Source organism: Dendrobium catenatum, unplaced genomic scaffold (genome assembly GCF_001605985.2).
Source record: "Dendrobium catenatum unplaced genomic scaffold, ASM160598v2 fragScaff_scaffold_390, whole genome shotgun sequence".
NCBI classification, from domain to species: Eukaryota; Viridiplantae; Streptophyta; class Magnoliopsida; order Asparagales; family Orchidaceae; genus Dendrobium; species Dendrobium catenatum.
The window spans coordinates 2,570,135-2,584,749 of record NW_021318852.1 but is presented as its reverse complement, the minus strand read 5'-3'; the positions used below and the strand labels follow the sequence as shown (position 1 = coordinate 2,584,749).

General features: G+C 32.3%; 2 protein-coding genes across 4 annotated transcripts in view; both read left to right on the top strand.

The window, feature by feature from the left end:
• The window catches only part of LOC110104970 (vacuolar protein sorting-associated protein 53 A), a 74,130-nt gene extending 67,079 nt beyond the window's left edge, over positions 1-7,051 (top strand). For 2 of the 3 annotated variants that reach the window (XM_020834286.2, XM_020834287.2), the window contains 5 exons: positions 2,594-2,671; positions 2,829-2,891; positions 4,897-4,968; positions 5,037-5,132; positions 6,491-7,051. In XM_020834286.2, the coding sequence (XP_020689945.1) occupies positions 2,594-2,671; positions 2,829-2,891; positions 4,897-4,968; positions 5,037-5,132; positions 6,491-6,826 (645 nt within the window). In that variant the 3' untranslated portion in view covers positions 6,827-7,051. The remainder of the gene's footprint in view (positions 1-2,593; positions 2,672-2,828; positions 2,892-4,896; positions 4,969-5,036; positions 5,133-6,490) is intronic. The other variant, XM_020834288.2, reaches the window with a different exon arrangement.
• A 3,664-nt stretch (positions 7,052-10,715) lies between these two features.
• The window catches only part of LOC110104982 (obg-like ATPase 1), a 28,509-nt gene continuing 24,609 nt past the window's right edge, over positions 10,716-14,615 (top strand). Inside the window, exons 1-3 of the mRNA XM_020834308.2 lie at positions 10,716-10,944; positions 11,738-11,905; positions 13,512-13,635. Coding sequence (XP_020689967.1) covers positions 10,855-10,944; positions 11,738-11,905; positions 13,512-13,635 — 382 coding nt within the window. The 5' untranslated portion in view covers positions 10,716-10,854. The remainder of the gene's footprint in view (positions 10,945-11,737; positions 11,906-13,511; positions 13,636-14,615) is intronic.

Here is a 14,615-nt window from a genome sequence, read left to right as displayed (position 1 = left end):
ATTGTAATTAATTAATTAATTAAAATTAGTCAATTGTAATTAATTAATTAATTAAAATTAGTCAATTGTAATTAACTAATTAAAATTATTAATTAATTAAAATTAATCGATTGAAATTAAATAATAACTTGAAATTAATTAATTGATTAATTCAATCAAAATCTAATTTATTGGTTAAATTAAAAAATCAAAATCAATTTAAAACTATTAAAATTCCTTTTGATTAATTAAATATAATTAATTAATTAATTTCAAATTAAATTTGAGATCTAATTTAATAATTAATTAATCTATTTAAAAATATTTTTTTTATTAATTGATTGATTGCTTAATTAGTCAATTAAAATTTAAACTAATTAAAAATAGATTAATTGATTAAATTAGAGCATGATTTAAAAATGTGGGGAGAATCACTTTAATAGTTGAGGATTTTTTGTTTAAATAAAATATATAAAAAAGAGAAAGATCAGGTTCCACTAATCAGCATGTACAACTTACACTGTACTCTCATACACTGCTCTCCAAACTCTCAAGCAAAACTCTTTAAACTCTGAACAGGAACTCAACTCACAAACACTCTGCTCTCCAAACCTTGTACATAATTCTCCAACTTACAAACATTTAACAAACTCAACACACCCTGCAGGCTCTCCAACTTTCATGTCCAAACTCCAAAACAACACAAACTCCTGCAAACAAGCAAACAAAATTCATTAGCATTGAAATTAAAATGCTAAAGCAGAAAAAAAAACAAGTGCTACACTAAGCTACAAAAAGAAAGCAAAACATGCTAATGATAGTAGAACATACTACTTGTAAAGTAACTACTAGTACAGTTTACAACACTGAAAAAAAAAGAGAGCAAAGTATTATAGTAGAAACATTAGTGTCACACAACAACTACTGATTAGTAAGTATCAAGCTAGTAAACAATTGAAAGCTAAAAGTCTAGTGTCAAACTAGCAACAACTACTGTCAGATCTACTAACAAACAAAATATAACATGTAATTTCTAAAGGAATGATAAGACATATCAACCAAATTTAAAAATTTATGGGCAGCTTAGTCTATAAGGCTAGGTTGTAAGACCCGCCATTAGACAACTTCTAAGTGAAGTCGTAAGACCTATATTTTAGAAAAATTTCTAAATAAATTATAATAACCCTAAAACCCAAACAATCAAATTCAAATTAACGAGCAGCTTAACCTATAGGACTAGGTTATAAGACTCATCAATGGGTTTCTTCTAATAGAAGTTATAAGACCCTTTTTTCAGGCTATTTTTAATGAAAGCCGTAAGTCCTGGTCCAAATTCAAACACCTGGGTTACTTCTAGAAGATGTTGTAAGGCCGGCTACAATTCAAACTTCTTGGTAATTTCTAAACAAATTTACAAATCTCAAAGCAAACTAAATTCTTGGTATTCTAATAGATGTAAACCCCAAAAACTCAATAAAACTAAAACTCAAATCTCATCACCTCAGTCTAAGTGGGATCCCTGAGATGAGGCAACCCATGGCTTCTATTCCCTGGACATTACGGTCAATGATTGTTAATGTTTGTAGACTGAAACCTAAGGTATACTGGGACGACGGAACCATGGGATCTTGATCGGGTTTATCTCCATTTTCCCCACAATTGAAACTAAAACACCTAAAATTTATTCATCTTTAATTGAGAGTTTTCTCTTACATGTTAAGCAGGCTAATTAACTATGAGTGCATGGGAAGTAAGGACTCAGATCTAATTAAACCCCGACACTACCCTCAGGGGAAATTTAGTTAACTACAATCTGACTTAAGGGGATTGAAATCCCATGTCTGCAAAGCGGGATTCATGCCGACGTGCCGTTTTTCTTGAGCCAACATTAGAATATAATTCCATGTAATTGTTCCATCTTTCGATTCTTTGCAGATATAACTTTATCATTTGTTATGATTGCATGATTTTTAGTATTAAAGAAACCTCGACTCCATCTGTAAATAATTTTGTGAACATTTCCTGGATAACTAATTCATGTGTATGCAGGAATACCCGAACGTGCTTTAGCATTCTATTGATTATGTTTCTTCATGCCCTGTTGAATCTCTGTTTTAAAATTTCTGATAGCAGGATTGGTTGAGAAAACTATATGATTTTAGTCTCTTAGTTGTCAATTTTGATTTAGTGTCTGTTATAATTGTAGATGCTGTACCATTTGCGATGCATTTAAGAATTAAATGTCTGAACTCTTTATAAAATTCTGGAATAGCGGATTTGTTTTTTTCTTATGAGTTATGATCAAACGAATATGATTTTATTCATGTTATTTATCATATTTGATTTTGAAAACGTTTGTGTTTGTTGAAAAAAAAGTCTTTTATTGTACACAACATGTCTTCTAAGTTTCACGTCCAACCTATTTCTGTGTTTAATAATTTTCAAGAACTTCTATATCCTGTGTTTACCGGGCATTTGCATCATCTTTCTTATTTTGTCGGATCCATAATCCTCGAATAGCAGCTTTCCTTAGTTACCCATATTCTATTTTCCTTGCTTTGTTTTTTTGGGAACATATAACTTATCAACTTAACAAATACATGTCTTCTTGCAGTTAGCAGCTTCTCTTGGCCCTCGATTCTACTTGAACATTTACAAGTGCAAGCACATATCAGAAACTGGCGCACAGCAGGTACTGTTTGTGCAATTTCATGTTGTCTGTTGATGTATATGGAAGATTGAAGCAAATGTCAGATCACATTACAGTAAATACATAATGTGCTTTCATTTGATTTTCAATGAGGAACCACTGTATCTTGTAATCTTTACTCTCATCTTTGGCAGTACAGATGTTGTTGGACACTCAGGCTGTGAAAACAATCCTATTAGATATCCCAACCTTAGGGAAGCAGGTAAACTATTGCATACGCATCAATTGTGATTCTGGTTTATTATTACTTTCGTTTATGTTGTAAACTTATTTTCATTTTTAGATGACTAAGATGGCTTCACCAACTTCGCTTTTGTGCCGTTGATTTCCATGACCACATGTTTGTTTAAGCTTGCTACAAGCCCTTGTATGCATGTGCAGGTCCTTTTTCTCGTCTGAATGGACTATTAAGACAAAAGGAGTGATAGTATTCTTTTTGAGGAAGCCTGTCGTCTATTTTTCTGATAGGTCATTTGATGTTTCATTTCTAGCTAACAAAATCATCTAGATGTGTTAGTTTCAGAATCACTTCTTTACTTGCATCAATTTTCTTGCTTCCTACTGATTGAGATATTTTTTTAGGAAAATGTAAATACCTTATAACTGGTTCATCGTTTGGCTGAATACATTGAACAATTGGAGAACTTGATTATGACATGAGCGCTGCCATGAAATCCAAAAGGAGGGGACTTTAGAAGTGCCGAAATTCCAGAATAGGCTTCAAACCTGTTGCATCCTAAACCAGAGTCAAATTAAGCTTGATTTTTTTCCCTGTTTATTTTTATGATTTTACTCACTCAGATTAGATACTATTCTATTAGCTTGGCTTTTATCCGATTTTGCTTTTGCTTTGAAGTTATTTGCAAATATTCATGGCTCTAAAAAAGGTCATAGGCATTTGGATTGTATTAGATTGGAATGAATTAAGTTTGACTTATTCTCTCTTTTTTTCTTCATTTTTATGATTAGTCTCTCTCTCCCCCCTATGTTGTTTCTCTCTACCTCTATTTCTGTCTATTTCCCCCCTTCACCCAAAAGCTCCCCTTCCTGCTCCACAAATTTGCGACTAGGCATGCACTTCAAGCCAGATCCAAGGCTCCTCATCTCTTGGCATGCATCTCAAAGCACATCTCTCTCTCTCTCTCTTTCCTATCAAAATATCACCAGGGGTCGGGTTTCCCTCTCTACTGAATAGATGCTAGTAGGAAAAGGAAAAGGTTTACATGCATGCGTATGATGACATCAGGAGTTTGGATTTGATATCATTACCTTATTTACATATCTTCATGATTGCATAACTACCTTTGGTATTGATTGCATGTTTAAACGCTAGTTTTGGTTTCCTTTCACCAAACCCTAAATTTTCATCAAGAAACCCTAGAAACGACAGGTTCTCAGCAGACCCTGATGATGGGATCCAAGCCTCCTTCAATTTTGGTATCAGATTCAGGGGTTTTTAGTTGTTTCTTTTAATGTTATATTGAATTTTAGAATTGTTGAGACCTATAACCTTTGTCGCATGTGCATTGTTGTTTCCCCACCTCGCAGTCAAAAGTTGTATGTCAACTTTTAAGGTGTGATTTATGCAACTCTAGAAGATTTTTTCTCCGATTTCATTTCTGCTGACGGTAGTTTTGTTGAATTCATAAAGATAAAAACAATTTTGGATTGCCCAATACAAAATCCGTCATTGATGTTCTCGCCATTCAAGTTACCATTTACCTGAGAACTTGTGCATAGAAGTGGCCGAATTTAATGCTTTAATTCAGCCATGAACAGTTATCTGATGGTGCAGCTTGGCACAATCTGCAATGCATGTTTGGTCTTTTCTTTTCTCGATTGTATTGTCCTTCAATTTTAATTTCTATATATTCCCTTTACAAATAGTAGTTTATGTAATTATTTGAATCTTGCCTTCTATTGACAGTTCAAACAAATTGCATAGAAGTGGCCGAGTAGGTACAGGAAGAACCAAATAGCCTGCATACATCAAAACATTAGTTAATTAAAATGAAGAAATCCACATTAGATTTTCCCTAATAGGAAAGGTATAGGCCCGCAATTAGTGCCATTTTCTTCACATGCATACTTTAGCTGATGAGGTTTAGTATTAATTTTCCTTGTCATTAGCTTTATAGGTAGTTCTTCATTTAGTCCATTGGTTCTACCTTTTGTTGATCAGTCTAAACTGGTTTATAATTTCTTAGCAGTCCACGGTTGCTGCTGGTTATTCTAAGTTTGTAAATCGTGAAATGAGCAAAGCAGAAGCACTCTTGAAGGTATGGTCATTTAAATCTGAATAAATGTTGCAAGTATTCTTTAAGAATTTTTTTTTTTTACTTTGTAGGTTATATTGTCTCCTCTCGACTCTGTTGCTAATACATACCGAGCACTGCTTCCAGAGGGCACGCCGTTGGAGTTTCAAAGAATACTTGAACTCAAGGTCATCTCAAAACTAATTTTCTTTCCAATGATTCTTGATAGGAAGAGAAATAACTTTTTTTTGTTGTTCCCCTTTTTTTCCCCTTTAAAGCTGTTAGTAAACCAATGATTTTCACACCTAAAGGTTGTGTTTAGTTGCTGGAAATTTTTTATGAAAACAAATGACAAAAGAAAGAGTTGAAATTCTTATTTCAGCAGCTCTGCAGATTCATAATCAACACCAAGTGTTGGAGTTTTGTTTAATTTTCTTCACTTCAATCCAAATAGAGCCAAATTTTCTTCAACTCAATCCAAACCAAGCCAAAATGAATTGCATGAATCACTATGATGCAGTTGTAACATGGCATGTCAAACTCTTACATCAAAAGATACTCGTACATGAAATATTTTCAGAAAAAATTTTGAGTCAAGATATGAAAGATGTTCTTAAACTCACTTATTTTGAAATGAGTGCAATATAAATATTGGTTGGTTATTCATGTGTTGCATTCAATTTAAAGCAAATCAATTTCTTTTTATGATGAATCTGAAGTAATTTTAATCAAGAGATTGCGAATTATTTTTTTTTTTCCTTGTATGTACTAATCGCTGGCAACTTCAGGCTATTTGATACATAAAAGCTTGCTATAGTTCTTTAACTCAATGTTTCTTCTATAACGCACAGTTAATTATACCTGTATTGGCATGCAGAGTAAACATTTTAATCAGTGACAAAATAGTATTTCCACGAAAGAGCTTATCCTAAATTTAGGCTAAAAAAAGTTCTACAATGTAAAAAATACATGAAAATTTAACAATAAAATTTTTATAGTATACATCACATCCAACCTTAATTTTCAGGGGAGACAAACTTATAAGTAAAAGTGTAGAATTTTTTTTTTTCATAAATATCCTTACAACCAAAATTTGTTCCGAGGGTGCTGCCTCTCGACCCCTATTTGTTCATTGTTGTACGCTTCGCAGATATGTCGGGGGTTCAAAGGGGCAGCACCCCCTAACGGGATTCAACTTGCCAGGATATTTTTGGATTTTCTTTACTATTTCTCTTTGTATTTGGTTTATCGTTCCCTAACAATAACATATCTACACAATGTGTTTAATTATGTTGGGGGAATTGCCTAGAGACCATAGTATTTTAAAACCTTTAGGGGGGCAATTGGCTAAAAACCTTTGTAATAAAGACTAAAAAATACATCAAAGGGGCCAAATTACTTAAATTATTATATAATACATTTTTCCGGCACCCGGTGTGGGGGGGGGGCTATTGCCCCTGGCTTTTAAGATGGGTCCGCCCATGCAGTACCTTTTTATTCCACCACTGATGTCAATATGCATAACCATTCTGTTATTATACTTCAGGGTTTGAAGAAAGCTGATCAGCAAAACATTTTGGATGATTTTAACAAGCATAGTCCAGGCATCAATCACCCTTCTATTCCTCCATCAGTTATTGTACCATCTCAACCAGATTCCGCAGTTGTTCCACATACCATAATAACTTCTGCTGCTGCTACCACCACAGCCTCCATAGGCGCGGCTGTCTCAGTAGCTATTACATCTCGAGAAGACGTGCTGACTCGTGCTGCTGCTCTTGGCAGAGGAGCTGCCACCACAGGCTTCAAGAGGTTCCTTGCCTTAACTGAGGCTGCCAAAGACCGCAAGGATGGGGCTTTTCGGAAGCTCTTCAATCCTTAATATGCTTCTTCTGTAATTGCTCTGTAGAGATTGCTTATATTTCATATTTTTTCTTCTAAACTGATCCATTCATGTTTTTGTTTTTCCTGCTATGGGAGGTCATCCTTAAAGCTGGCCGGGTTATATCACCATTGTTGTACAGTTCGGATGCAAATTAAGTACTGTGAAATGAGTTTAGATTTTGGGCTTAGTATAAATAATAAGCAATGACTATATTTGTATTTATTCTGCTGAGCATTTTGAGAGTTGGAGAGTAGAAGCGGTTGATGATTTGGTTCAGATCTGATTGAGAGAGAGTAACAGAGATCGGACGCTCTTTGTGGGGAGAAATTATTCGGTGCAAGCACTAGACGGTTCAGAGATTAATTAGAACGTGTAATGTCATTCAGTATTGAGCAGTATCGAGCACCGCTACCGAGTAAAAAAGAGATGTGGCGCATTTTGATTGGTCTCCGGATGCCGTTTGGAATCCGCATAGAATAATTTTTCCTTTGTGGGAAGATGAGATGATGCATAAGGAATTTTTTTTTTTTAATTTTAATGTTCAAAATGAAGTAATATTTTTATTAATTAGAGTCCTTATACTTAATATATCATTATGTAAATTAAGTAATGATTTTTTTATAATATGATAATATGGAAAGTAAAAAAAGAATTATGAAGTATTTTAAAACAATAATTTGATCTAAAATGAAAAGAAATATGATGTATATACATAATTTAAAGATGTGCTTTGAAAGTGATGCAAATTTGAATTTCTTAAATTTTATATTTTTTATAGGAATTAAATAAAATTTAAAGTTTGTCACAAGTGTAATTATTTGATGAAAAACTTAGAAATCTTAAGATTGTATAAAAATATATTTAATTCATAGTAAAAATTAAATTTAAATGCATAAAGTTTAATAGAACAAGATAAAAAATATATTAGTTTTCATCTTTTTTCTTCATGCATAAAATCTCTTTTTCCCTATAGTAGAATATCTTCATCTTATTAGTATTATTCAATATAATAATCTCTTTTTTTAACAACACAAGTGGATGTTCATTGAGATGAACTTGCTTAATTGTGAATGAACCTCCTCTTATTTTTTATCTAGTAAATCTTATAGATCACTTTTAATCAATTTCTTCTAATGCCTCTTCAATTTATGTCTAAGTTCAATCCTCATCATCAAATGTTGCTCGTTGGCATTATCCACTAACCCAATTAATCATTCATAAATGTTATCTATGCAATTGAAACTAATAAGACTTTTCAAGTTCTTGAAGTAGGAAGTAATCCATAGGACTTTACATTTTAGGTGTCTTGATGCTTTCCATTTTAGAACTTGATTCAAATGATCTCTTTCTATAATGTATGAATATTTAACATCTAATTATTTAGTAATCTCATTAATCCTCTCATTATATTTCATATGTAAGCTTTGTTTTAATTTTTTTTTTTCTTTTTTGACAAGCAACTAGCTCCTATTGTACGCTTGAAGGCACCTTGTATTTTGGCTTCATTTTGGAGGATTTTTTTATTGATTTCTAGAACAGCTTTTTACTATAAAATTTTCTTAAACTAGAAAATTTTGTATTAGAAAGCTATTTTAAAAAATAAAAAAAATTATCTCAAATAAAATATTTGTCACATCACTTGTCACATTTTAGGATCTATATTGAAAGAATTACATCGGCCTTTTCAAGTTAGCCATCTAACTATAGCTTATCAATGAATAGCGGAAAGAAACATAATTGCATATTTGTATTATATGGAGCCTTATATCGTAGGATATTTACTCTTTCCTAAAATCATGTAATGAGAAAATATTCTAGCAAGTAACTAAAATCTTACAATTAAAATCAACGCAAGATAAAAGAGAATAATATGCTATAAATCTTATAAAGAAATATATGCATCAATGTCTATATTGATTATCTACATCAATTTTTTTCTATAGTTCATCATATTTCAATCCATTACATCATTAGTCACAATAACATTAATAGTCAACAATACTAATATCAGTAGTAATATTAGTATCATGATTAATAATATTAAATAGTATTCAGGATAGTAAACAATATTAGTGTCAGTCACAATGTCAATACAATGTTCATAACAGTGTCAATATCAATATTCATATATTCGATGAGTGTATTTTAAGGGTATCTTGTTCCTACGCTTATAACTCCCAATTAGTTGCCCATTATAACTTCTAATTATTGTACTACTTATAACTCCCATTGAATCACGCGAACTAGTTGCCCCGACTCTTTATAACTCCTAATTAATCTCAAACTCCTTATATCTCCCAATCAGTGAATCACATAGATCAATAGGGTATCACATGGAGTTATCATATTATGTATATGATATCATTTAGTATTACATCACTTCTTTTAGATGCCTCATAAGAACTGATATGATGCTCCTTAGCTCAAAATATACCTCCATTTATCAATTTACCACAATAAATGTGTATGTGGTTAAGAGTATTTGACTTGGATTTTAATTTTGTATATTTCAATGTTAGATCTTTCCTCTTGGTATTTAGATTCGACATACATAAATTTCATTATATATATGCCATAGAACCCTAACAATTTAATAAAGTTATGTTTATATCATATTTTGTTAGTTATAACACATTCATTTGAGTGTTATTTTAATTATAATTCATACATTTATATTTCATTTTTCATAATATTTTTTATTGCATGTAACACTTGAATCATTTCTTAAGATATAACAAAATTTCAAGATAAAAAATTTATTTATATCTTTGTCATTATAACGGCCTAAACGATTATTGTTTATTCATCTTTATTTGCTTAAAATTAAGTCGTTTATTAATAAAATTGTAATGAGCATATTTGAAAATATTATTTATGAATAATTTCAATCATGGAAAAAACAATACAACAACATCATCAAGCCTTTATCCCACTACATTGGGCCCGCCGCATGAGTCTTTTTTCTCCATTGTGTCATATTAAGAGTCAAATTCATACTTAAATCTAATAATCTATTTTCTAACTAAGTTTTCTAGATATATTTCTACATTTCTTAATATAATCCAAATTTAATACATCAACTCTCCTAACTGGGTCATCGAAAGGCCTTCATTTTATGTGACCAAATTATCTTAGGCGACTCTCTCTAATCTTATCTTCCACTATAGCTACTCCAATTTTTTCTTGTATATACTTGTTTCGTATTCAGTCTCTAAAAGTAAAGCCACTCATGCACATAAGCATCATTATCTTTGCAACACTTAACTTAATATTATGCTTCTGTTTTAATGATCAACATGCTGCATCATAATTCATTGCAAGTCTCATCACCAACTTAAAGAATTTTCTTTTAGAATTTAAGAGGGACTTTTCTACCGGACAACAAATTTGATACATTCCTCTACTTTAAATATACAACTTAAATTCTACTAATAATATCATGATATTTCACTATCTATTTCAGAAGAGCCTAACAAAAAAGAAAAAAAAAAACTAACTAGTCTCTCAAAGGAAAAAATATTACGTTCGGATAAAATACCGAGCATATCGATTGTACCGAGCGCGGTACCGAGTGCTGTACCGAGCACTTGAGTGACGTGGCACTTTGTTATTGATCTCTGGATTCATTCAGTGTCCGGACAAAATAATTACTCCTCTCAAAGGGGCTCATTTACTCCGTTTGGAGTCCCACCAATAAGGTCTCATTTGTGCTTAATTTTACTTTTTTTCATCTCGAATTAAAAAAGTTATTTTTCAATTGTTATTTGAATGTGATATTTTTAATGTAAAAATATTTTTTTACAAAAAAATATATATTATTATTATTATTATTATTATGTATAAAGCTCCATTCTTTCGATCAATACTTTTAAAATTACCTTTTATTTTGCAAAAGGTTCCAATAACCAAAATAAGCCTAAGTTCTCACTCGAGCAGCTTCACTTAAACGAGAGAAAAACCCGTGACCGGGACACGGGGGCAAACCCTAAAATTGCGAGTATTCTGCCAACTTGATCTACTACGATATGCCACCCAAGGCCGCTGCCAAATCTAAAGAGGCTACCGCCGAGCGGCCCATTCTGGGACGCTTTTCGTCGCACCTCAAGATTGGAATCGTGAGATTCTTTAATCCTCTCTTCAAAAATAACCTGGAGATTTATTGCATGCATGTTTACCCTAGTCGTTCATAATCCGCTTAATGGACTTTGTTCTAATTGTTGCGATAAGATGATCTGTTTCTTAAGTGGGAAATTTGGTGCCGAAGTGTTTTTATTGCTTTATTTTTTTGAAGTTATTCTGATTGTACCTGCAATTTGCAAATTCCATTTTTAATAAGTCGCCGAATGTAATCGAACCATTGTTTTTTTTCATAGAATACTGCCATTAGAGTATGATAAGATGTTGTGGCAGTCAATGCATCTTCTTTAATTTTTGTGTTATGTGTTTTATTATTTTAGTTAAGATTCAAATGAACGTTTCCGCATGTTGGTACTTGTGAGAAACATTTTGGGCTACTCTGACGTTCCCTCTAATATTTATTTGCCAGTTTATATGTTGAAGTCTTTGGGTTAAGGGCAGTTTAGTTCAATATTATGTAGATAGCTTTGCTAGCTAAACAATGATGTGTTCTCGAAATATCAATTGAGTGTATAATCCATTTTTTTATTATTACATTTTTAAAACTGCAGATTGCCGGACATCTACATTTCAAATAATTTGGCTACAGATAGATGTTATTAAAACAAAACTTTACTGCCATTTATAGAATTATGATTTCAAGATGTTTTGAACCAAACGACTAACATTTTTTTATAACATTACATTACATGCCTATGGTTAGCAAACAAAATAGCCTCTCAGCAATTGTTATGCTTATCTAATTGCTGACATTCTCGTTCTTTTATGTAGGTCGGATTACCAAACGTTGGAAAGTCAACTCTTTTCAACACTCTTACGAAGTTGTCAATTCCTGCAGAGAACTTTCCTTTTTGCACCATAGAGCCCAATGAGGCACGTATTAATGTGCCTGATGAAAGATTCGATTGGCTTTGCCAATTGTACAAGCCAAAGAGTGAGGTTTGTAGCACAATACTCTGTATATTTTCCTTTAATCTAATTGCACATTTGTTATCAATTCCTTTATGTATATTCACCATAAGCAATTTTTTATACTTTTGTATACCAAATTTTCCATCCAAACCACAAGTTTCTCGTGATGTGTTCTTTCAGGCTTTTGGGATAAATAAAATTCATAAAAAATGAGCTTTGCCAATGAATTTTTTTAGTTATATAACAACAACAACATCATCATCATCATCATCATTAAGCATTTATCCCACTATGTGGGGTTGGTTACATGAATCATTTTTCTCCATTGTGTCTGTTAAGAGTCAAATTCTCATTTAAATCTAATAAAGAAATGTCATTTCTAATATTTTCCAACCAAGTCTTTTTAGATCTACCTCTACCTTTCTTAACATAAGCCAAATCTAATACATCTACTCTCCTAACTGGCAGAAGGCCATTGTTTTATGTGATCGAACCATCTAAGGCGACTCTATCTAATATTGTATTCCATTAGAGCTACTCCAACCTTTTCATGTATATGCTTGTTTCGTTTCTTGTCTCCAAGAGTAAAGCCGCTCATCTACCTTAGCATCCTCATCTCCACATCGCTTAACTTAATATTATTCTTCTCTTTTAATGACAACATTCTGCGCCATAAAGCATTGTAGGTCTCACCACCACCACCAACAACAACAACTTCAAGCCTTTATCCCACTATGTGGGGTCGGCTACTTGAATCATTTTTCTCTATTGTGCCATGTTCAAAGTTAAATTCTCATTTAAATCTAACAAAGAAAGGTCATTTCTAATATTTTCTAACCAAGTCTTTTTAGGTATACTTCTACCTTTCTTAACATAAGTTAAATCTAATACATCTACTTTCCTTACTGGTCATTAGAAGGCCACCGTTTTATGTGAACAAACCATCTAAGGCGACTCTCTAATCTTATCTTCTAGTGGAGCTACTCTAACCTTTTAATGTATATGCTCATTTCGTATCCTGTCTGTAAGAGTAAATTTGCTCATCATCCTCATCTCTACAACACTAAACTTAATATTATGCTTCTCTTTTAATGGCCAACATTCTGCACCATAAAACATAGTACGTCTAACCACCATCCTATAGAATATTTCCTTAAGTTTGAGGGGGACTTTTCTGTCACACAACAAGCCTGATGCATTCCTCCACTTCAACCATCCAACTTCAATTCTACTAATAATATTCCCATCTTTTTTGCCATCACTTTGAATAATAGACTCAAGATATCTAAAACGTATACTTTTATTAATGACTTGATTCCCCAAAGTCACAATTCCCCCACTGGATCTATCTTGATGCATTTAAGGACAATGGTGGGCAAGCTTATGAGATAACCGATAGCTAGAAAATAAGTTATATGTCTTTTGCTGGTCGTATATAGTTGCATTAATCTTTGCTTCTTCTATATCGTTTGGATCTGTGATGTCAAAATATTATTCAGATCAGTTGTTAACGTGATTGCAAATTGTCCATCTCATCCTATTTGTTGACATCAAAATAAGAACATTATTATTTTCTATTTTTTCATCCCAATTTTGTTTCAGACAAAAAATATGTTGAATGTTGAAATTTCAGGTATCTGCATTTTTGGAAATACATGACATTGCTGGGCTAGTACGAGGTGCTCATCAAGGACAGGGTTTGGGGAATAATTTTTTGTCCCATATTCGTGCAGTTGATGGAATTTTCCATGTCCTGAGTAAGGTTTTTGTCAAAAAATTTTAAATATTTGTTTTTGATTTTCTAGGACCATGTGGCAAGTTAATGATTGACAAGTGGAAAATGCAACCATTTTTCTTGAACTAGCATTACGAGGAACATTGTTTCTTTGCCTAAGCTGAACCTAGTTTAATGAGTTAATAATGACAATATTGTTTGTTCTTTCAATCGTGAAAGGAGAAGAAAAATGCATCAATGTGGCGGATAGATACAGTTAAACGCAACTGGTATGCTAAAGAAAGGGAGATATCTTATTTAGCATGATTGGAATTCATACTATTAGGATTGAGTGATACGAAAGGATTCATAGAGCTAACCTCATGTATTTGGATAAGGCTAATTATGATGATGAAGGTGGAAATTTTTCCGATAAAAAATGTCAGTTTTGTAGCTAGCTCTGAAAATGATCTGACATATAAGACCTTAATGTGCATTAGTAATAGCGAAGGAAGCATGAAAGAGTTCTGAATGACTTTGCAGCATACATTTTTTAAAACAGCTTCTTCAGCCTTAGTTTCACTTTTAAATGGAAGGTATGCATTTCTCTCATCGTTGGTTTTTTCTCAGATGTATTCGTTTGAACCAATACTGGAAGAAATCTTTTTTTTCTTAATGTTTTCATGCCGCTTTCCTGCTTGTTCCGGAGGACTAGAATGAAATTTGCTGATGACCTTCACTAGTAGTGGTTTGAAGGATGTTGCAAAGAGAAAATCTGCATTTTAGCACACCTCATGGTTTTTTTTTTTTTGATGTTTCATTGCACGTTTTGTCACTTTCATTTATTATGAACTATTAACATCTATTGAATTTGCAACATACCTACAGAAAACTCATAGGTGCCCTAACTTCAATTTTATATAAACAATTTCAAGTATCTGGGCTTGAAGTGTGAAAATTTTAAATGCTTATAATTATTAAATAGGAGATTAAATAAAGGCATAATTTTGGATGAGTATAATG